At 44.1% G+C, this 19,163-nt stretch overlaps 4 protein-coding genes across 6 annotated transcripts; 2 read left to right on the top strand and 2 right to left on the bottom strand.

The window, feature by feature from the left end:
* Positions 1 to 259: 259 nt before the first annotated feature.
* pclaf (PCNA clamp associated factor) lies at positions 260 to 2,831 on the bottom strand. Its single transcript, XM_020648882.3, has 4 exons — positions 2,482 to 2,831; positions 1,461 to 1,556; positions 1,191 to 1,371; positions 260 to 429 (listed from the first exon to the last, which is right to left on the bottom strand). The coding sequence occupies exons 1-4, from the start codon at positions 2,525 to 2,527 to the stop codon at positions 390 to 392; spliced, it is 363 nt and encodes a 120-aa protein (XP_020504538.1). The 5' UTR covers positions 2,528 to 2,831; the 3' UTR covers positions 260 to 389.
* Positions 2,832 to 3,658: 827 nt separating this feature from the next.
* Positions 3,659 to 11,421, top strand: nedd1 (NEDD1 gamma-tubulin ring complex targeting factor). 2 transcript variants are annotated; one of them, XM_020648878.3, is made up of 16 exons: positions 3,659 to 3,843; positions 4,739 to 4,882; positions 5,556 to 5,650; positions 6,203 to 6,319; positions 6,600 to 6,740; positions 7,217 to 7,446; positions 7,986 to 8,187; positions 8,399 to 8,519; positions 8,719 to 8,850; positions 9,163 to 9,213; positions 9,293 to 9,382; positions 9,496 to 9,665; positions 9,981 to 10,173; positions 10,414 to 10,561; positions 10,639 to 10,705; positions 10,851 to 11,421. In XM_020648878.3, the coding sequence occupies exons 2-16, from the start codon at positions 4,747 to 4,749 to the stop codon at positions 10,953 to 10,955; spliced, it is 1,998 nt and encodes a 665-aa protein (XP_020504534.1). In that variant the 5' UTR covers positions 3,659 to 3,843; positions 4,739 to 4,746; the 3' UTR covers positions 10,956 to 11,421. The 2 variants fall into 2 exon arrangements, with proteins under 2 accessions (XP_020504534.1, XP_020504536.1); XM_020648880.3 differs by having other exon boundaries at positions 3,670 to 3,843; positions 8,722 to 8,850.
* Positions 11,422 to 12,078: 657 nt separating this feature from the next.
* On the top strand, positions 12,079 to 14,501 carry lyrm5b (LYR motif containing 5b). 2 transcript variants are annotated; one of them, XM_020648894.3, is made up of 3 exons: positions 12,079 to 12,352; positions 13,824 to 13,932; positions 14,033 to 14,501. In XM_020648894.3, exons 2-3 carry the CDS (start codon positions 13,888 to 13,890, stop codon positions 14,240 to 14,242), a joined length of 255 nt encoding a protein of 84 aa, XP_020504550.1. In that variant the 5' UTR covers positions 12,079 to 12,352; positions 13,824 to 13,887; the 3' UTR covers positions 14,243 to 14,501. The 2 variants fall into 2 exon arrangements, with proteins under 2 accessions (XP_020504550.1, XP_020504551.1); XM_020648895.3 differs by having other exon boundaries at positions 13,821 to 13,932.
* si:ch211-59o9.10 (uncharacterized protein LOC561841 homolog) lies at positions 14,354 to 18,996 on the bottom strand. The gene is made up of 11 exons (XM_020648893.2): positions 18,861 to 18,996; positions 18,223 to 18,530; positions 17,299 to 17,356; positions 16,789 to 17,215; positions 16,311 to 16,402; positions 16,065 to 16,229; positions 15,887 to 15,962; positions 15,451 to 15,542; positions 15,162 to 15,280; positions 14,937 to 15,036; positions 14,354 to 14,652 (listed from the first exon to the last, which is right to left on the bottom strand). The coding sequence occupies exons 2-11, from the start codon at positions 18,348 to 18,350 to the stop codon at positions 14,581 to 14,583; spliced, it is 1,329 nt and encodes a 442-aa protein (XP_020504549.2). The 5' UTR covers positions 18,351 to 18,530; positions 18,861 to 18,996; the 3' UTR covers positions 14,354 to 14,580.
* Positions 18,997 to 19,163: the final 167 nt, after the last annotated feature.

The following is a 19,163-nucleotide window of genomic DNA, read 5'->3' as shown; positions in this document are numbered from 1 at the left end:
GCCATGTGGCTGCAGGAGCTGGGGATCTAACCCCCGACCTTCAGGTTGAGACGACAACTCTACCAACTGAACCACACCTCCACACTTAAACGTCAAAACGCCAGAAAAAGTTTCTAAAACCACAATCGCAGCATTTCCACAGGGGTCTTCTTCAGGTGATAATCCTGAAGAAGACATCTGGTTTCTCTTCCTTAAACCTCTGACATCATTTAACCCCTCGAGGAAACAAATCATCAAAGCAAGAAGCGTGACGAAGCTGTTCAGGTAAAAAAAAACATAAAAAGTTTAATGAACTATACAAATTGAGCAGAAAGTATATACAGATGTACATCAACAATGACACTAAGCAGACGGGAACAACGGTCAATAACAGAGTTCATTCAGTGTCTTCATTCGTCGTCCTCCTCGTCAACCGGCAGCGGTCTGGATCTGAAAGGAAATAAAAACGTTTCATCGGGTCAATAAAACAAACGCACCATTATGGATAACACACAAAGAAACATTAGAATCCATTTAAACTATAAATCTCTCATATTCGACAGGCTGTCAGCGTTAATAAGTTTATCCTGATTCATCTCATGTTTGTCCCTTCAGGCTCTCGTAGATAGTCGTCCTCAGTGTCTCCCTGTAGTCTCAGTGATGTAAAAGAAGGACACTGCTGCATCTTTGAATGTCTCATTTCACTTTAACAAACTCTCAGACAGCTCAGCTGACAAGTCCAAAGTAATATCCACCTTATGACATCACACATTGACCTTTATTACCGGTCCTTTGAGCTGTTCGACCTCAGTTTGGGAGGTCTTCTTCCTGTGCTTAACCTCCTGTCCTAACCTTTGAAGGGCCCGTTAATAAGAAAAACACACCATCAGGCCTTGATCTTGTTTTCTTCATTCTGAAGCTCTTTAAAGTGCATCGACATAAAGAACGAAACAGGATCCGCACAACAACGAGCGTCCGTTAAAAGTCTCCAAACGTCACTCATGAACAAATCCTTCCACCTGGCGCTCCTTGGTGTGCAGAGTGTGTTTTTGGATCCAGCACCCACTGCGTATGTGTCTTTTTGGATTTGTCATAAAAGTTCTCCCCAGATAAAATTTATTATTTACTATGAGTCATTTGAGATAAGTGCCTTTATAACCGTAACCCTGGTCGACAAATACAACTACACTTAACAATGAGAGCGAACATACTTCCTGCTGGCCTTTGACATGCCGCTCCCTCCCGCCTCTTCATCGTCCTCTACCTCCCGGGGCCTCTGGTTCTCCTTCTCAGGCTTCCTCGGAGGACCGCCGAAGAAATCCCCGATGCCCTTCTGCCAGGTCGGTGTGGGACGGGGACACACAGGGTTTCCTCCAGCATATTTACCCTTCGCTGTGAATTAAAGAGAGAAACCTCTCATCTGTATTAACTCCATGGTATGATGTTACGTCAGGCTGCTTGTGGTGCATTCAGGGACTCACCAGGTGTGGAGCACTGGCTGCTGCTGCTGGAGGAGGCGGCGGCAGAGTTGGCAGCACTGGAGCCAAGAGACTTCCGGGGTGCAGAAGCTGCAACAGCTGCAAACACAATCAAACAGGCGAGTTAAAGGAGGTGTCATGAAATGAAGTAACAGGACAGACATGTTCACTGAGTGAAATGACTAAAGCAGAAATGGGAGGCTTCACTGTCCCCTGTGTGAGACCTAGATGCAGGTAAACTAACCAAACTGTGGAAAAAAAAAACTTTAAAGACGGTGTTTAAGAATTAAAACCAACTGAAACATGGAGAACACCCTTTGACAGCACAAAAGTATATGTACATGGTGCAACTTTTATCAGGTTATAAAGCTTAGTTTGTAATCATTTGAGTGCCGAATTTTCCAGAAGAATCAATACAGTAAGAAAATGTGAACCGTGATGCTAGATTACAAGTGTGTATCCGGCAATAGACAGGAACGTTTACAATTATGTAACTTTTCAACGGGGTTTGGTGGAATCAATGGGCGCACAAAGCGACACCACGGCGCTAAAAAAATCTGGCGCCAGATTGCAGAAAGCAAGAGAATTAACACGGAAAACACGAAGTTAAATGTTATCTCAATTACCGGATAAAGGCAGTGGACAGAAGTTTAATTTCTGAAACTATCACAGAACTGTTTAACAATTATTTTGTTTATTTATGTGTGTTCAGTTGTTTCCATGAACGCCGATAACGCAGCCCTCCAATTGGCGGGAGGCGGGTGTTTGGACGGCTTGTTTGTCCTGGTTTCACCGATTAACATTATACTATTTAGCTGATGTGCTGATATTAAGCTTAATTCAAGCATCAATATCATTTATGTTATCAAAATGTTCAAACAAATTAATCTGGTCCTCTGTCCGGGTTTCGGCTCATGAGTTGAGTCCCGATCCGCCGGACTACATCATAAAAACAGTAACATTTACATGAAAATCCGCTTTATGACTCTAAATTCGTTTAAATGTATGCAACATGTCACTGTACCTTTTCTGTATGTTCCGGGGACACTATCGGCTTTAGTCCTCACCATATTGGTCGCGACCTTTAAAGTCTAGAGACGCTTCCACACAGACTATCCTGACCAAAGTAAGCAGAGTGGAGAGTCCCGCCTTGGTTTAAAAAGACCAGCGGATGGGGGCGGGAGATTTCTTCTTCTGCTCTGATGGACCACACGCAGCGATGACGTAGTTTAACAGTGCCCCATCAGGTGGACAGGTGTATCTGCAGCTTTGACAGAGCTCAACCGCACTGTGACTCTGGGCCCCATGAAAAGAACTCACATAGGGCCCCTACCAAGGCCCAAACTAAACCCAGAGAACTTCTACAATTTCTACACTTTAATTCTTATTGATAATTGATATCATATGAACTACTCTGAATCTGTTGATATCAAATATGTTACTGTAGCTTGACTCGACTGACAGCTGAAAGATCAATCCAGGTGAGAGGTGGTGGGAGGACTAAACCATTCTGCGCATTCAGAAGGGGGGGAGAGGGCCTTTTAGAGAGACTTCACATTTTTTCCAGAAAGGAATTCTGAATGTTTGTTTATTTATTCAGACAATTCTTATTATCTTATTGCCTTTATAACTTAGAGAAAAAAAGCAAAATAAGAAATACATTTTTATTTCAGGCCCATGAAGGGCCCCCCTCCCCACTAGGGCCCTGGGTAGTCAGTCCCACTTTCCCCCCACTACGACGCCCCTGACAGCCTGGATTAAAAAAAAAACAAATAGGTTTGATTAGTTCATGTCTCGATCGGCCTGCACTGTACCGGTGAATGTTTTGATGACTCATTAGTTTTGATTTGATGAAGGATAAGAGTTATTCACAATAAGGTATCCAGTGACGAGTTGTCTACTTCACAGACCTCACACTGTTCACTGAGAGAAAAAAGTCGAAATATCAAGAAAAAAATATAAATGCTGGAATACAATTTCAAATTTTTAATTTTAACTTTATTCTCGACATTTCGACTTCTTTTTCATAATGAAAGTGCATAATGATAACAAAAATCTTCTTACTGTAAATAGTTATGTCTCTTTCATTTGTTATAAATGTTCATAAATGCCTGTAAATTAAAAATGCTGAATAAAAGAAAAAAAAGTTGTTGATGGTTTAGAAATGTGTTCCTTTTAATTAACTCATTCATTTCATAGATGTATTCCTTTTATTGAAGGTATTTCTCATCTCTTTCGTCCGATACTTTTTAAATTGCGGTCGCTTCGCTCGGTTTGTCCTTTTTGTCCCTCCCGGAGGTCCGTAGTGGCGGTTTATTGAGCTACAGGCGGACTGCAAAACAAAACATCTTCGACCACTTTGCCGGTTCTAAATTCATCTTTCACGGTATGTAAGAGTCATTTTTACATAAAGTATCCGAACTTTTAATGTTTTCCTTAAAGTTAACTCTTGTTTGGTGATATTTTAACGTGTTTTTTAATCGAGTTTGTAACTTTAAAAGCAGTAAAAGTAGAAGTTGTTAGCTCGCAGAAACAGAAACATTATCTTCTTATTTCTTAGCTGAACTTCGTGTTAACTTATTACATAAGCACTGTCTTTGAAAACCCCACTGTTAGTTTAAGTGGAAGATAATTGATTGAACTGGTTGTTAGTTTATTAAAAGTTAAATTATTTATTTATTTTTACCTGAAACCTCCCGAGTGTCAGCTGTCGTCCGTCCAAGCTAAAATCAAGCTAACATCAAGCTAGAAGCACTGATCCCTCTGTTACACACACATAATGTGTTACACACACATAATTATACCTAATTAAAAACGTTTTGCGTCAGTTATTAACTTTATTATTAGTATGAATCCAAAGTACATTATTTAGACTCCTCACCTGTTGCCTCCATGTCTCATCTCTGTCTTTAATGTCGAGTAAAACTTCATGTTTTTAGCCCAATATTTGACATTTTCCTTCAGTTGTCTTCTAATCTAAACACCTGGGGTTCTCGACCTAACTTTCTCAGTGTCAATTTAGGGACAAAATATTAAGTTTGGAGCTCTCAGTGTCACAGCAGTGTTTGTATGAGGATGTGCTAATCTAGTTTTTAAGCAATACATGTGTAGTATTACTAAAGCTTGTAAAAATGACCCTAAACTGACCATTTATATCACAGACCTCCATGTTAGAGTACATGTTATATATTTATACCACAGGAAGTGAATGAAACCTAAAGCGTCACATTGTGTCTTAAATCAAGTGTTAGTTTCAGGTCTTAAATGTGATTGCCTTCCAGGTGTTACCATGGAGGAGGTGACCCGCCTGGTGTCAACAGGAGACTGTGTGAAGATCTGGGATGCCGTTTGCATGGCGCCACTGGAGCAGTTTAACCCCCACAGCGCCAGTCACCCTGTGGCACAGGCCTGCTGGAGCTCCAACAGTATCCTGAAAGAGGGAGGGGAGTGTTTTAGTCTCAGATTTATACAGGGTTTCTCAAATACAAAAGGCTTAATCTGTGACTTTTACAGCATGAGATTCTCACAGGCGCTCTGTTTAGACAGATGTCTTTCATCCCTCAGCTCCCCTCTGCCCCTCCCCTTCCTGTTTCAGCAGCGAGTGTCTGTGAGACGGAGAGCGGCAGACAGAGAAGTTATTAGTCCTTCACTTCATCTGCTGAAGCCTGTTAGAAATCAACAGGATGTTTTGGGACATGTTGAAATCCAAACCTCCTGAACATATATCAAAGCAGATAAATCAAACGGTGAAGAAAAAACAGATCGACTCTGAAACCGAAGCAGTGTTTGAAAAACCACAGAATTCATGTACCTTCTGTTAACTGGTGATAGCTGACCAGTGACAGTGTTTCCCCTAGGTTTACAGCGTTGGGGGGGGGAGACACGATGACACAAACACTTGAAGGAATCCTGGTGTTCATGTGTTACTATTGGAAAGGTATCCTTAAATTACTTATTTCCCTGATTTCCGACTCTATCCACTATCATATCCCTACAATAAAGGCACAAAAAGCCCAAAAAGAAATCTTAAAAAATATGTATATAATGGTAGGGGAAACACTGAGTGAAACAGGAAGCATCCTTGACGAGTTGTTTCAGAGCAGTACCTGGTCTCAGCTAGCAGCAGCGGAGACAAACTGGTCGTTTCCAGCCTCAAATCTTCTCCTGTTACAGTCCTGGAACTGGCTGACGGGGTGAGTGTTAAACAAAGTGTGTTTTCATCATGACTGCCGTAACTAATTACATTTTTACACATCCGGAAAGGTTTCAACACGAAAGCTTCCAGGATTCATAAACCCATGAATGTAAGACGGCTGGCAGCAGGATTTTCTCACCAGGTCAAAGATCTGAGTTTGATGTTGTGTTAAAGTGCAAACTTCATGTCTGCTTCGCCGCACGCTGAACGTAGAGTTTACACCAACCCTGTCCTGTCCGTGCATTTTTTAAGTACATGTTTAACTTAGATTAAAAGCAAAGCGGCAGCCAGACACGATCAGTAGCAATGTTTACAGGGACATGAAGATTTGAAGATTGATATTTCTGATAGATTAGGCCGACAGGAAGCTGTCAGAGTGGTTTTATTCTGACTGAATGTTTGAAACACGCTCGTCACAATCACGTTTATTTAGCGTCCATGTTAACAGTGAACTTTGAATCTCCAATCAGAATGATTTATATCGGTTTGAAGACATTTTGAACATGTCAACAAAAACAGCTGATGATGACTCTCTTCAATGTGTTTTCAGAAAAAACAAACACGTGTGTGTCTCAGCTCATCCTCTCAGTTTGTGGTCAGCGGCGGCCTGGATCACTGCGTACACATCTGGGACCTGAAGACCAAGAGACTGCACCGCTCGCTCAAGGTGAGACACATACACGCTTTCATTTTGACGATTACTGAATTTTTAAAATTTATATGATTCGGCATAACCTGTTTTGATACCACAGCAACAAAAATAACAAGAAAACTGAGGCACATTGTCTGAATTGCACAAGAACATTGAAAATGTTTAATTTTTGTGCAATTTTAACAGTGTGCCGGAATCTAGGATCATTACAATAGCAGATAGTAAAGTTTAAAAGTATTGGAACATTTTGACAACATAGGCCGGTGTCAGCTCAGTCTGTGCATCTCCTCCTCAGGATCACAAAGAGGAGGTGACCTGCGTCTGCTTCAACACCAACGACAGCTACATCGCTTCGGGCTCCACCAGCGGAGATTTGGTCCTCCACAGTCTGACCACCAACCTGTCAAGCAAAGCCTTCGGACAGGGCAGCAGCCAGGTGAGACGTGTTCTGTCTGTCACAGGAGTTTGACGGAGAAGCTTTCACTCTGAAATATCCAGTCACCAAACTCTGCTGCAACTTCTGACTTTCCTGCAACACCTGTTGGTTTGACCTGATGACTGGTCTCATATCTGGCAAACCGAGGGGCGTCCAAAACGGCCATGTGGGGGTGCCTTAAAACCGCCTACCTTCTCTGGTCCAAACAAATCCAGAGCATTCAGGACCAGAATCTAAAGTTAGAAGGAGGACATACTGGCTGCTGTATTGTTGTCAGAGAAGCCAGCACTTCAACATAGCATGTGTCCTTAATGTCTGATCATATAGTAAGGTCACTTTATCATTTAAAGGCAAGAGAACCGGTTCAGAAATAACTGATTAGATCACATTAAAAAAACACTTTTGTTTTTAGTTTCCAGGATGCTGAAGATCCGTGTGCTACTGTTAAAAAACACTTACCGATCTTTTCTCTCCAGCCGATCCACGACCTGAGGATGTCCACGCTGAAGCGCTCCCTGCTGGGCAGTGTGTCCGACAGTGGCACCGTGGTCCTGTGGGACTCCAACACGCAGAAGGAGCTGCATGTGTTTGACAGCGCCCACAAGGCCCCGGGCTCCGGCCTCGCCTTCTCTCCCGCCAGCGAGCTGCTGGTGGTCAGCGTCGGGCTGGACAAGAAGATCGTCTGCTACGACACGGCCAGCAAGATGTGAGAGCCATGTTAACTTTTCTGTTTGTTCATCTTTAGTTTAGAAGCGATTCCTTTCCATCACACGGCATACTAAAAGCCAACTCTCGAGCAGGGCCAAAAAACTGAGGCACAAAAGTGAAAATTTAAATGTGGCAGCAGGCGAATGAAGTAAGCCCAGAACTTCCTCTCTGCAAGGGGGATGCTGAGGCGTTCCCAGGCCAGACGGGATTATAATCCCTGCAGAGAGCTCTGGGTCTACCCCGGGGTCTCCTCTCAGTTGAGCAAGAACTAAAAACCTCCAAGGTGAGGCGTCACAGAGGATCCTGATCAGATGCCTGAACCACCTCAACTGGCTCCTTTAGATGTGAAGGAGTAGTCGCTCTACTCCGAGCTCCCCCTGAATGTCTAAGCTCCTCCCCCTCTCTCTAAGGCTGAGCCCAGAGGTCTGCTCGGATCACTACCTGAAGGAGTTGAGGTTTGAAAAGTCGATGAATAAAATTTGTGTGTGTCTGTTTGTGTCTGTGTCTCTTTGTGTCTGTGTGTGTGTTTGTGTGCAGAGTCTTGAAGACAATCCGCTCCGACAGTCCTCTGACAGCGGTGGACTTCACTCCGGATGGTACCGGTCTGGTGGTGGGATCCACTCAGGGGAAGATCTATCAGTATGACCTGAGGAACTCCAGCGCCCCCACCAGGGTCACTGTGGCACACAAAACCTCAGTGACCTGTCTGCGTTTCCAGGGCAACGCCAGCAGACTCAAGGTACCAAGGAACCACGTGCAGAACTAACAGACAAAGTTACTGTAAATACAAGCCCGGTCATCACACTGATCGTCTCTTTAACGTTTGAAAACTTCCTGTTTTTACCAGTTTGTTCATTTCCACCGGTCCGTCTCCGGAGCGTGCCAGCAGCGCCACTCCGCTTTGCTCCGTTTTAAAGAGTCTCTGTCTCTCTCCGTCTTTTATTTTCCAGTCCAGTAAACTCGGCCCTTCAAAGATCGGCAGTGCTACGAGATCCTCTTCAAAGCTGTCAAACAGCCAGTCAGAATCCACCCCCACAGGCCCCGCCCCCCACAGACATGTGACCAATACAGGTACGATCATCCTCTTGCTTCATGTGCACATTTGAAGATTTAGTAATAAATGTTTAAACATTTAACGGTTAATCTATAAAAGTCGTCAGTAGTTTGATGTTTGCAGACACAAATTAAATAAAGATTAGAACTCCAGTCGTCACATGGAAAATTAAAAGGTTAAAAAACCTGACAGATCAAACAAACATGTTGTGTCCAGCAGGGGGCGCTGGTGTGGAGGCGATGTCCCGTGAAGCCGAAGGTCAGCAGGGGGCGGAGCAGCTTCCTGTGGTGGAGAAGTTCAGCAGCATTGGACGAAACAGTCTGGACATGTTTTCACCGGCGCGGGAAGGTCAGAGCTCTCCTGATGCGTTCACTGTCCCTCCAAGGAAAATACTTCCAAGTACTCACTGAAGGAACCCTGCTGTTAAATGAGAAGTCTGTTTTTAGTCTAGTTGGTTCAAAGATATGAGAGCACGTTTTTAATCTTGGAAAATCAAATGCTAAAGATCGTAAATCAAAGTTTAAAAATCTGGTGTCGAGACTCAATGAGAATCCTGATGTTTTACTGATGTACTGCTAACCTCACCGTCATTTAATCCATTGAATCTATGACGTCATGGATCCGTCTGTCGTTTAATTTCCCTCTTCTTGTTTGCTTCAGACTCCAGGACTCTCGGGACGCCCGGAGACACTCAGCTGGGGAGAACTCACGGTACGACAGAGCGCCTCTCTGAGCTCTGAGAACGACGCTGCTGCTTCTCCACTCAACTTCCATTTCTGTATTTTCTCAGTTTCCAGTTTGGAGATGTTCTCCAGAGAGGGGGAGGGACAGCCGGTCGTAGGTCGGGCCAGTCTGGACATCTTCTCCCCAGTCAGAGAAGGTCGGTCTGCCTCGCTGCACTGCTTTAAACCGGTTTAAACCGGTTTGAACCGGTGTGAAACAAACTGGTCTGGGGAACGCCATTAGACAGTCATGGTTCTGTTTATGTTTCAGACTCTTACTCCAGTGGGGGCGTGCACCGTAAGACCCCTCTGGGAACGCCCCTGGTAGCCTCAGCGGGGCGGTGCTACAGCCCGCTGTCCACCTTCCAGACTCCGCCCTCGATCAAAGAGGAGGAGCCAAACTTTGCGACCGCAGCAGCTGAACCATGTGACTCGAGGAAGGTGATTAACTCTAACTTGATACCAGTTTAAACTTTTATTCGATTCTAGGAAAATTACATTAAATCGTTACCATGGCAACAACAAATATAAATCCTAGACAACCCATATTTGGTCATTTTGTTTTTTTATGATGTGCGATGAAGACAAACTCCTGCGCTCTGTCTTAAATTGTACAAAAACGAAGATTGTATCGTTTTAAAACGTTTGGAATCGAAAAGTATTCTGGGTTTTGACCACCTGACCTCATAATGACCTTGAGAACATAACACTGGATGATGCAGAACAATAACAGCGTGACGTTGTTTTGATTCACAGTCCGAGAAAGCCAGCAGCTCCAGTCTGGAGGGGGAGGGTCTGACCCCGCCCACATCATCCCATCAAACCAATCAAAGCCAGCCGGGCCCGCCATTCTTCACCCCGGAGCCGAGCTTGAGGAGAGCCAACGGGATTTTAACTCAGCTGAGCTACGACTCACCTGTCCCCGGAGCCCCGCCCCCCACAGCCTCAGGTAACCAGTCAAAACGACGTCAAACAAATGAAGGTACAGGGATAATATCACAATGTCTCCAGTTAAGATAAATATGAAGCAGACTGAATCAACTGGAACACGTGTTGGGGTCGTAACCGGGATTTAACACGTGCCTCCAGATGTGTCTGCAGTGACCACCTGGGATCAGGTCTGTCGTTAGGAGGAGGTCTGGATCTAAACTCTCGAGGGGGGTTTCACAGAGTCTGTTTGTGCGTTCAGGTGCGGCTCTGTCTGCGGCCGTCTCCTCGTCTCTCTCTCAGAACATTGCAGAGGTGGTCGGTCAGGCAGGGGGAGGAGCTGCTCCTCTCACCTCGCTGCAGATCCACTTCATCCAGAACATGATCCACGAGACCCTGGAGGACTTCAGGTCTGCCTCTGAGCTTTAAATGATGAAGTCTGATGATCGTGGGCTGACTGATTAGTGTTTGTCTCTGTCATCCTCAGGGACGTCTGTCACAGAGACATCGTCAACCTGCAGGTGGAGATGGTGCGGCAGTTTTACATCCAGCTGGTAAATGTCACAGAATCTGTTTGAATAAAGAGAAGATCTGCAGCATCCAGTCGGATCCTTCTTATTTTATAAACTGCACACCCTGAGTGAGATATGTGACCATTAAGAAGTGCGTTCACGTGTTCTTCTGCTTGGTGTGTTTCAGAACGAGATCCACGGTCTGATCGAGAAATACTCGGTAAACGAGTCGCTGGTGGAGGAGATCGAGAAGCTGAAAGAGGAGAACCGCCGGCTGAGAACAAACTACTGACCCTCACAGCTGAACGGTTATGTTGCTGTGCGCGCTAAGTTCAGCCTTTCCGGCTCCGCCTCCTTCTGCATGCTCATATTAAGGACGATCCTGGGAGGGAGTTTGGATTCCTAACATGGAGCGAGAGTCTTTCTTCAAAATGCAGCCAAAGATTTTTAACAACTGATAAACAGAGTGGCTGCCTCTCTGCAGTCTTTGACTGAACCACAGCGCCCCCTGCTGCTGTGGAGGACTGCAGCATCTCTGTGAGGTTGTGTTTTCTCGCTTTGAGATGAAATGTCCAAATGAGTGTAAAAATATTGAATTCTGTGTTTGACTTAACAAAATACTTTCAGATGGACATTTTGGAACATTTTCAGAAACTGTAACAATCATGTGTGTCAAGTTTTTATTAAAAAGAAGAAAAAGAGTATAAATGATAAAAAAAAAAAAAAGATTCATACTGAAAATAAAACAGGAAATCGAGCAGGCGTATGTTTGTTTCATGAACACGATGACTTAATGTGTAACTCAAAGAAGATAAAATTCAAAACAACTTTGTCTTTTTTTAAAAACTTTATTTAAACATCATATTTACAATTTCACACAACTCAGGAGTGAGTGCGTACAGGGAGACATTCAAAATTAACAGCATATAAAACATAACAGATTAATAATTTGGTTGGGGGACAAAAAAGGAACAGAAATCAAAATAAGTCACCAGGCAATGATGTAACGTAAAAACAATAATGATGTCTCAACCTGAATTTCTTGTTTTTATTTTATTTAGATTGAAAAGGCACCTTGATTATTATTATTTTTTATTTAGATAAGAAGCGAGTCACACTAAACAATATTTAAAAATGTGTTATTTCGATTTAAAGGCAGCCTGATTCTCTTGTTTTTATTAAAAATTAAAATTAAAATGCGTCCCTGATTTTCATATTTATTGAGATTTACAAAAAAATATTTATTTATTAATTAAAATAATTATACTGCCTGATTTTATATCAGTTTATTTATTTTTGTTCATACCGAGATATTAGGCCGCTGGTGTTTATTTTTATTGAGATAATAAAAACAAAAAAACAGCCTGATTTTAAAATTCTGGATAAAAACAACCAGCCTTCTCTGTTCGGACAGGTGCGCATGCGCAGAGCAATACGTTTCCTGTTTTGGTAGCTCTCTCCTTAACTTCTTCATAATACCTGTCACATTGAGCTCGTTTCACTCTTTTTTTAAAGCTCCGTTCAATGTCAGAGGTTCTGAAACAGACCCGAGAGTCCGGAAGTTTATCAGAACTGTCGAACCTGAAGGAGTTTGAGTCACTAATGTCGAGTTAGCTAAACTCGGCGAGTTATTAAAGCGGACTTTGAGCCGAAAGTTCAAAGAGCTGCTGAGCGGAGGTCACCTTACAGGTAAGATCACTTAAATCTGAATATTTACTAACCATTAACACTAATGCACTGAAGCCGAACTCTGTGTTTGAGTTTAATTTTACATTTTAGCTCGTTTTTACCATCAAACGTAAACAAGTAAACAGAAGAAGTCATGGTGCGTTCAATTTACCTCGGAACTCTTAAGTCGCTGCTAGCGATAGATATAACTTTTACACTATTATTTCTATTATGTGATCGTTTAAATAGCACTAAAAGAAGACACTTTGTGTACAGCTTTAACTTAACTGTTGATGTACGTAGGAAAAGATGTATGACTTTAACTCAGAATACTGAATTTCCCCGAGTTTCCGAGTCGGGAGTTCCGATTTAAGGGGGCGTTCCTAATTACGTATCAGGCTGGCGATTCGACTTTTCTTTTTTCGAGATGAAATTGAACGCACCATTAGTCTTTAGTTCGTGCAGCTGCTTCACAGCGTTTAAATTCAGTTTTACTGGTATTTGTTATATTCACCTTGTTGGAAACACATCTCATCTCATAAGAAGGGGACAGAACTATGGAGGAGCAAGAGGGCAAAACGTGAGAAAACTTTATCTAAAAGTTCTTAAATTAAAGGATCAATCAGTGAGATGTGTAGTGAGTGAAATGATAAAGTGAGCTTACTATATGATCAGACATTAAGGAAACATGCTATGTTGAAGTGCTGGCTTCTCTGACAACAATGCAGCAGCCAGTATGTCCTCCTTCTAACTTTAGATTCTGGTCCTGAATGCTCTGGATTTGTTTGGACCAGAGAAGGTAGGCGGTTTTAAGGAATCCCCACACGGCCGTTTTGGACGCCCCTCGTATTGCCAGATATGAGACCAGTTATCAGGTCAAACCAACAGGTGTTGCAGAAATGGAAGCGGGTAAGAGAACTGGTTCAGATAGAAGTGATTGTACCCGACCTAAAAAGCCTCTGCATGTTTCTAATAAGCTCCACAAGCAGAAACGTGCTCAAACTAGGATCAATATTGGAGATGCTTTTGAAAAATGGAGAGAGGTTAGAACACAGAAAGGTTTACAGACTGATGCAGAGCTGGCTAAACACTGAAGCTTCAGTGTCCACCACATGGCAACCTGCGTGAGCATCAACTCTAGAGAGGAGGGGGCGGGGGGAGACAGCTCTGTTTAGAATTTGGATATTATGTGAGTGCCATTAGAGGGCCGGGTGTAGCACTCTTCTGTCATCTTCCACCGCCATGATGCATATGTAAAGAAATTCCAGTGGTCTGGTTTTACAACACATGAACAAACCCCTGACCCCCGAGTGGCATGTCATCGACCATGGCGTACGCCATTGAACAGGAGTCGTGCTGCCCAAGCGGCACGCCACTTTACAATCTCACTGTCAGCCCTAAATGTGTTAAACAGAGAACGTGGGGTTAGTTTAAAAATAAAAGGGTCTTAATCTCAGTATTCGAGTGAACATTCTCCATGACCTTCCAGCAGCGCTGCGTCTCTGACTCGTTTCTATCACCACCTGAGGTCACGGTTGTTGTTCAGCTCCGTGACGATGGCAAACCCTCTGAGGGCTGAAGTCCTCCGCCTCTATAAAAATGTGAGTCTATAGATCTTCATTGGGAGTTAATCGAGGCAGCTGCTGAACCTGATTTGCTTTATTAATAAATGTGTTTGTTTCTCGGGGTTCTCCTCCACAGCTCCTCTACCTCGGGCGAGAGTATCCCAAAGGCGGCGACTACTTCAGGGACCGTCTGAGAGCTGCGTTCACTAAAAACAAGTCAGTCGACGACCCGGAGAAGATCAAAGAGATGATCGCTCGAGGGGAGTACGTGACCCGAGAGCTGGAGGCACTTTACTACCTGAGGAAGTACAGAGCCATGAAGCAACGCTACTATAACGACGAGTGACGACCACCAGAGACTCTGACTGACTGAAAGTCATATCCACTGTTATGTGTTCACGTCATGATTAATGAAAGCTTTTCTGTTAAACAGCGAGTCAGGACACAACGCCAAACGTAAGAGGAAAAAGTATTTTAATGAAATTTATCAGCAGACTGAAAATCTTTCTCTCCACATAAAAAAAAACTTAAGAACAGCAGCATCGAAGGTTTGATCCCTGAATTCAGTTCTGAGGTGAAACAATTAAATTAAAGTATAAAACACACGACTTGTCTTTCTTTGAACATCAACTCCAGTGAGAAGTGAATACTGCAGCGCCGACGCCGTCAGCTCTCAGGAGGAGGTCAGAGGTGTGGGGGGGCGAGGGAGTCACTGTCGGCCAGGTTAGCTCTGCAGATGGGACAGGTGGTGTTATCCTGAACGAGAGAAACACAGTCAGACTACAGCTGCAGACATTTACAACACTCGCCGTTCTCCTCAAATCAGGAACTTTTAAAAAAACAGATACGTGCTTAAAAAGATGAGATGCCCGACAGAGACAGACGCAGGTGACAGTAAATTAGTTAAAAATGTGCAGGCGTGGATCATGAAGAGTTGTACTGCTCAGCGATGAAGATGAAATAAAAAGAGGAGCTACTTTTCGTTGCCGTCAGGAATGAAATGTGTATTCAGAGAATTCAGTGTGTGTGTGAGCTCTTACCTTTAACCATCGGTCTATACACGGCACGTGGTAGTCATGGAAACAGGGCAGCATCCTCAGCTTCTCCCCATCAGTGTAGTCACAGAAACAGATCTGACACCTGTCAATCAACCAGCAGAGCAGACAGAGACAGTTTAAATCCTGAAACTGAAGTAGCTGAAAGTACCCCGAGATCCTGGTCTGGGTCCAGGTTCAGGTTCAGGTCAGATGGGCTGGAGGACTCACTGAGTGTTCCCACCGCTGTTAGCAGACTGGAAGGATTTGGTTGGAAACCTCTGGATCTCCCTCCGACTTAACTTCTTCGCCACGACGGCGCCCTGACGCTCCTCGAACGCCAGCAGAGCCTGAAACCAGAGCAGGTTTACATTTGTCCTTTAAGACCCGGAACATTGGTGGCGGTCGGCTCCGCCCCTTTCCTGACGAGTACCTCGTACAACCACACGTCAAACACACAACTCTCCCTTTAAGATGTGTTTACATTCCAGACTGCAGGACATAAAAAACCCCATCTCACCTCGTAGTCGTCTCCATGACGCCCATCTGAAAAATCAGGCAGACCGTTCCTTCTCCTGCCCCGCCCACGACTTCTGCGCTGGCCAATCAGACCTACAGAAAAAAAAAAAACAGCATATCAGTTCATCTGTTTCTCCTCCATCAGCAGCACGGGTCATCACTCTGTGTTTATGTTTCATCTTTAATGGCGGTCAGACATTTGCACTCTGGATGAAGATAAACATCAAACACGACAGTCTCAGAAAGTGCTGCAGCCTGCGGTCGAGGGGACAAACAGGGAGGCTTTTATTGTGAAGTAGCTACAGGAAGTTATTTCTCTCCAACCATCTTCCCAAACTGAGAAGGCAGAATAACATCCGCAATAACCGCTACGTTACCGGCACCCAAAAGAAATCAGTGGGTGTGAAAGTATCAGAGCTGTGTGTTTCTAATCTCACCGTCTTGAAAGCCAGCCAGAGGAGAGACAGCAGCCAGCAGGTTTGGCATCCAGCTGGACTCCATGTAGTGGTGGTACTGCACACAAAGGTTCCACTTCAGTTTCACAAATATTTTCATACGAGACAAAAAGAACGCTTCTCCTTTAAATGTGTAACAGAAAAAAAGAGTCAGTCTCACCCTGGGATGAAGATGCTGCTGATGATGATGAAGATGCTGCTGCTGCTGATGATGATGAAGATGCTGCTGCTGCTGATGATGATGATGATGCTGCTGATAATGATGATGAAGACGTTGATGGTGGTGGTGGTGTCTGCTGTGTGTCTCCTCCTGGTCAAACTGGGCCTGAGAAGGTAAAGAGCATTGTGGGTAAATCTCACTCCCTGCACAGGTGAGCTGTTTGTGTCTGCAGGTGAAGGATCGTACCTGAAGGCTTCGAGCCATCGCCTCGTCTTCCTCCTCCTGCGCTGAGCGAACCACAGCCTCCTCATCGTCGCTGATGACGATCTCCTCCGGAGCTGCAGAACAAACACGCTAAACATTCAGACGAATAAACGAAACATGTGTCTCCCATCAGGACGGGACCTCAGTCAAGACGTTTAATGGCTGAATCATCTCCTGTCGATAATTTTAAGATCAATGTCACATCAAGGGTTCCTGGCAGCTAAAATGTGGAGCTGCACTCAGGTCTCACTGTGTCTGGTTGTGCTGCTCTCTTTTTGTACTCACCGTTAAAGACGGCTCTAACTCACTTATGAAATACAACTCAAACAAGCCTCTTGACAAACTAGTTTGGTGCATTTGGGGATGTATTTGTTGACGATATATAAAACAGTTTTAAGAACCGTTTCATTCTTGAGGTGTGAGTGAAGAGAGGATATTGTCTCTCCTGTGTCCTCCTCACCTGCTGAGGTGCCTCTTTGCTCGCCGTTCAGCCACCTCCTCTCCTCTGCAGTGAGGAAGGACAGACCGTCAGAGGCTGTTGCTGGAGAAGACACTGAGGACTGACTCTGAGCCAGCCTCTGACGGAGAGGAGCAGGACTCTCTCCTGCTGTGCTGCCCGCCACACTCAAATTTGCCTCCTTCTCTGATACTGGTGTGAGGTAGGACGTGGACGAGGACGTGGACGAAGAGGACGAAGAGGACGACGAGGTTGCTGTGGACAGCGGAGCCTCCAGCCAGCTGCCCAAAGGAAAGGACATCAGAGACGAAGCTGTAACAAACCCGACGCTCTGCTCTCCCATCGCTGCCGCCAGACGCCTGCGTTTGGATTTATGTGAAAACCCTTGTTCACTACTGGTGGAAACTTCTGGAGCGCCGCTGAGAGCCACCTGGAGACAGATAGAGCCGTCAGTAAACACCGGACGATAACGCTGAGAGTAACATCTGTCCCAGCTGTAGCACGCTCACTTACAGGACTGAAAGGTTCCTCTGTGCGGCAAGCACGTCTCCTCCGTTTACCGAGCTGTGGGCTGAGACAAACACATTCTTTAATACAGCAAACAAACAGAATCGTCCGACACTATTCAGGTCACAATATTTGGAGCCTTGGATTCTCTTTTTGTTGCCGTGGCATCAAAACAGATATCTTTGAATCATATTAAAATGTTAAACCCCGGTACCATGACAACGGTCCCCTCTCCGTATCGCTACCATCCACTTTACAAACTCATATTTCTGTTTTTATCGACACATTTAAAACATTGAGGTAAAAATATCCAGACCCTGTGTTGTGGTTTTACTTGAAAACATACAAGAATTTAAATTGTACTTGGGTTGCCATGACTACAGCAATTAAACGAAGAAGGGGAGTCTGCGCTACAGCTGACAAACCGGTGTGAAACAGATCACAGCGTGGAGGAAAACTTCTGAAGACAGTGTCAACAGCTCGGAGCAAACACACCGACCTTTTGACACAGCCGGGGTCTTCTTCAGAGTCAACAGACAACAATGCATGAACACAACTTTAAATAGTCTGTCCTCACGTTACTGCCGTTCTCCTTCTCTCATTGGGGGAATATTAAAAACTGCCGAATTGACCGTGTGCTCCAGAAGTTTCCCTTCATACCAGAATTGTAATTCTCGTAGAAATCAAACCATAAAGATACCCTCTTCAATGCCACAGCAACAAAAGAAGAAATCCTAGACGCCCAATGTTGGTAAGTTATTGTTTTAAAACACTAAAGACGGCAGGCAAAGTCCTGCACACGGTTTAGATATCAAAAAACAAAACATTGCTGATGTACTTGTGCAATTCAGACAGTTTGCCTGCTCTTTTTGATTGATTGTACAGATAGACAACAGGTGTATATATTTATAAAGCATGCAGTTGTGTTACCTGGGTGTTTCAGGGACCATGACCGACAGATCATGGTACAGGACATCAGCCGGGTCCAGAAGGCAGCCGCGGTTCATCACTCCAGGACTGTCGGGCTCAGACGAGCTGCCTGCAAACGACTCATCCATGACCTCTTCCTGAACACTGAGGCACACCTGGATGGATCCCCTGCAGTAAGACACACCTGGATGGATCCCCTGCACTGGGACACACCTGGATGGATCCCCTGCAGTAAGACACACCTGGATCCCCTCTGTTTACCTGCTCAGATCCAGTCTCGTGACATAAAGATACATAAGACAGTCCACCTGAGAAAGGAAGTAATTAATTAGCTCAATTACCCATCAACCAAATTCATCCTCATACTAAACGTGTTCTTTAAATCTACATTTAACAGAGTACATCAATAATAAAAACATTAAAAAAAACAGCTTATAAAGCAAATCACAGAAATGATCGGTGATTTTACCGGGAAATATGTGAATACAAACACAACAGCGTATTAGCAGCGTTAGCACAGAGAGCTAACAAAAGTAGCTTACGTTAAACACACTCGACAGTTATCGGAGTAAAAATCAATTAGACTTCACAGCCGACACTGAAAACTTTATAACAAACTGTATAAAAGTTCACTTTACCGTGATATAGTACGATGTTTTCCCTTTTACAACACACGATCTGTTGTGAAACTAACGTTAGTCACCCCGGCTCCCCCTTCTTCTTTGGTGTGTTTGGCGGGTGGTAAACCAGCGCGAGGTGCACTAGCGCCACCTAACGGACCGGGAGAGTGGCGCAGCAGAGTGGCAGACAAAAAAACAACATAAACTAACTTCAAAATTAGTATAATTTTCCCAATATTTCCGAAAAAAAGATACTGAAATATATAAAATATATATGTATAATGTTATTACATTTAAGTTTAATTTTATTCTACATGATAA

Source organism: Labrus bergylta, chromosome 7, assembly GCF_963930695.1.
Source record: "Labrus bergylta chromosome 7, fLabBer1.1, whole genome shotgun sequence".
Classification (NCBI taxonomy): domain Eukaryota; kingdom Metazoa; phylum Chordata; class Actinopteri; order Labriformes; family Labridae; genus Labrus; species Labrus bergylta.
The sequence above is the reverse complement of the archived record's forward strand: the minus strand, read 5'-3'. Positions and strand labels throughout refer to the sequence as shown.

What these genes read in the sequence shown, in the direction of transcription:
- pclaf (XM_020648882.3), bottom strand. Translation starts at nt 2,527, where the DNA reads ATGGTGAGGACTAAAGCCGATAGTGTCCCCGGAACATACAGAAAAG. An exon ending in CCCCGGAACATACAGAAAAG is followed by an intron (nt 1,557 to 2,481) that starts GTACAGTGACAT and finishes TTGTGTTTGCAG; the next exon opens with CTGTTGCAGCTTCTGCACCC. An exon ending in CAGCCAGTGCTCCACACCTG is followed by an intron (nt 1,372 to 1,460) that starts GTGAGTCCCTGA and finishes TTTAATTCACAG; the next exon opens with CGAAGGGTAAATATGCTGGA.
- nedd1 (XM_020648878.3), top strand. Translation starts at nt 4,747, where the DNA reads ATGGAGGAGGTGACCCGCCTGGTGTCAACAGGAGACTGTGTGAAGATC. An exon ending in GACTGCACCGCTCGCTCAAG is followed by an intron (nt 6,320 to 6,599) that starts GTGAGACACATA and finishes TCTCCTCCTCAG; the next exon opens with GATCACAAAGAGGAGGTGAC. An exon ending in GTTTTCACCGGCGCGGGAAG is followed by an intron (nt 8,851 to 9,162) that starts GTCAGAGCTCTC and finishes TGTTTGCTTCAG; the next exon opens with ACTCCAGGACTCTCGGGACG.
- lyrm5b (XM_020648894.3), top strand. Translation starts at nt 13,888, where the DNA reads ATGGCAAACCCTCTGAGGGCTGAAGTCCTCCGCCTCTATAAAAAT. An exon ending in TCCTCCGCCTCTATAAAAAT is followed by an intron (nt 13,933 to 14,032) that starts GTGAGTCTATAG and finishes TCTCCTCCACAG; the next exon opens with CTCCTCTACCTCGGGCGAGA.
- si:ch211-59o9.10 (XM_020648893.2), bottom strand. Translation starts at nt 18,350, where the DNA reads ATGGATGAGTCGTTTGCAGGCAGCTCGTCTGAGCCCGACAGTCCTGGA. An exon ending in GCAAAGAGGCACCTCAGCAG is followed by an intron (nt 16,403 to 16,788) that starts GTGAGGAGGACA and finishes TTTGTTCTGCAG; the next exon opens with CTCCGGAGGAGATCGTCATC. An exon ending in GTATAGACCGATGGTTAAAG is followed by an intron (nt 14,653 to 14,936) that starts GTAAGAGCTCAC and finishes TCTCTCGTTCAG; the next exon opens with GATAACACCACCTGTCCCAT.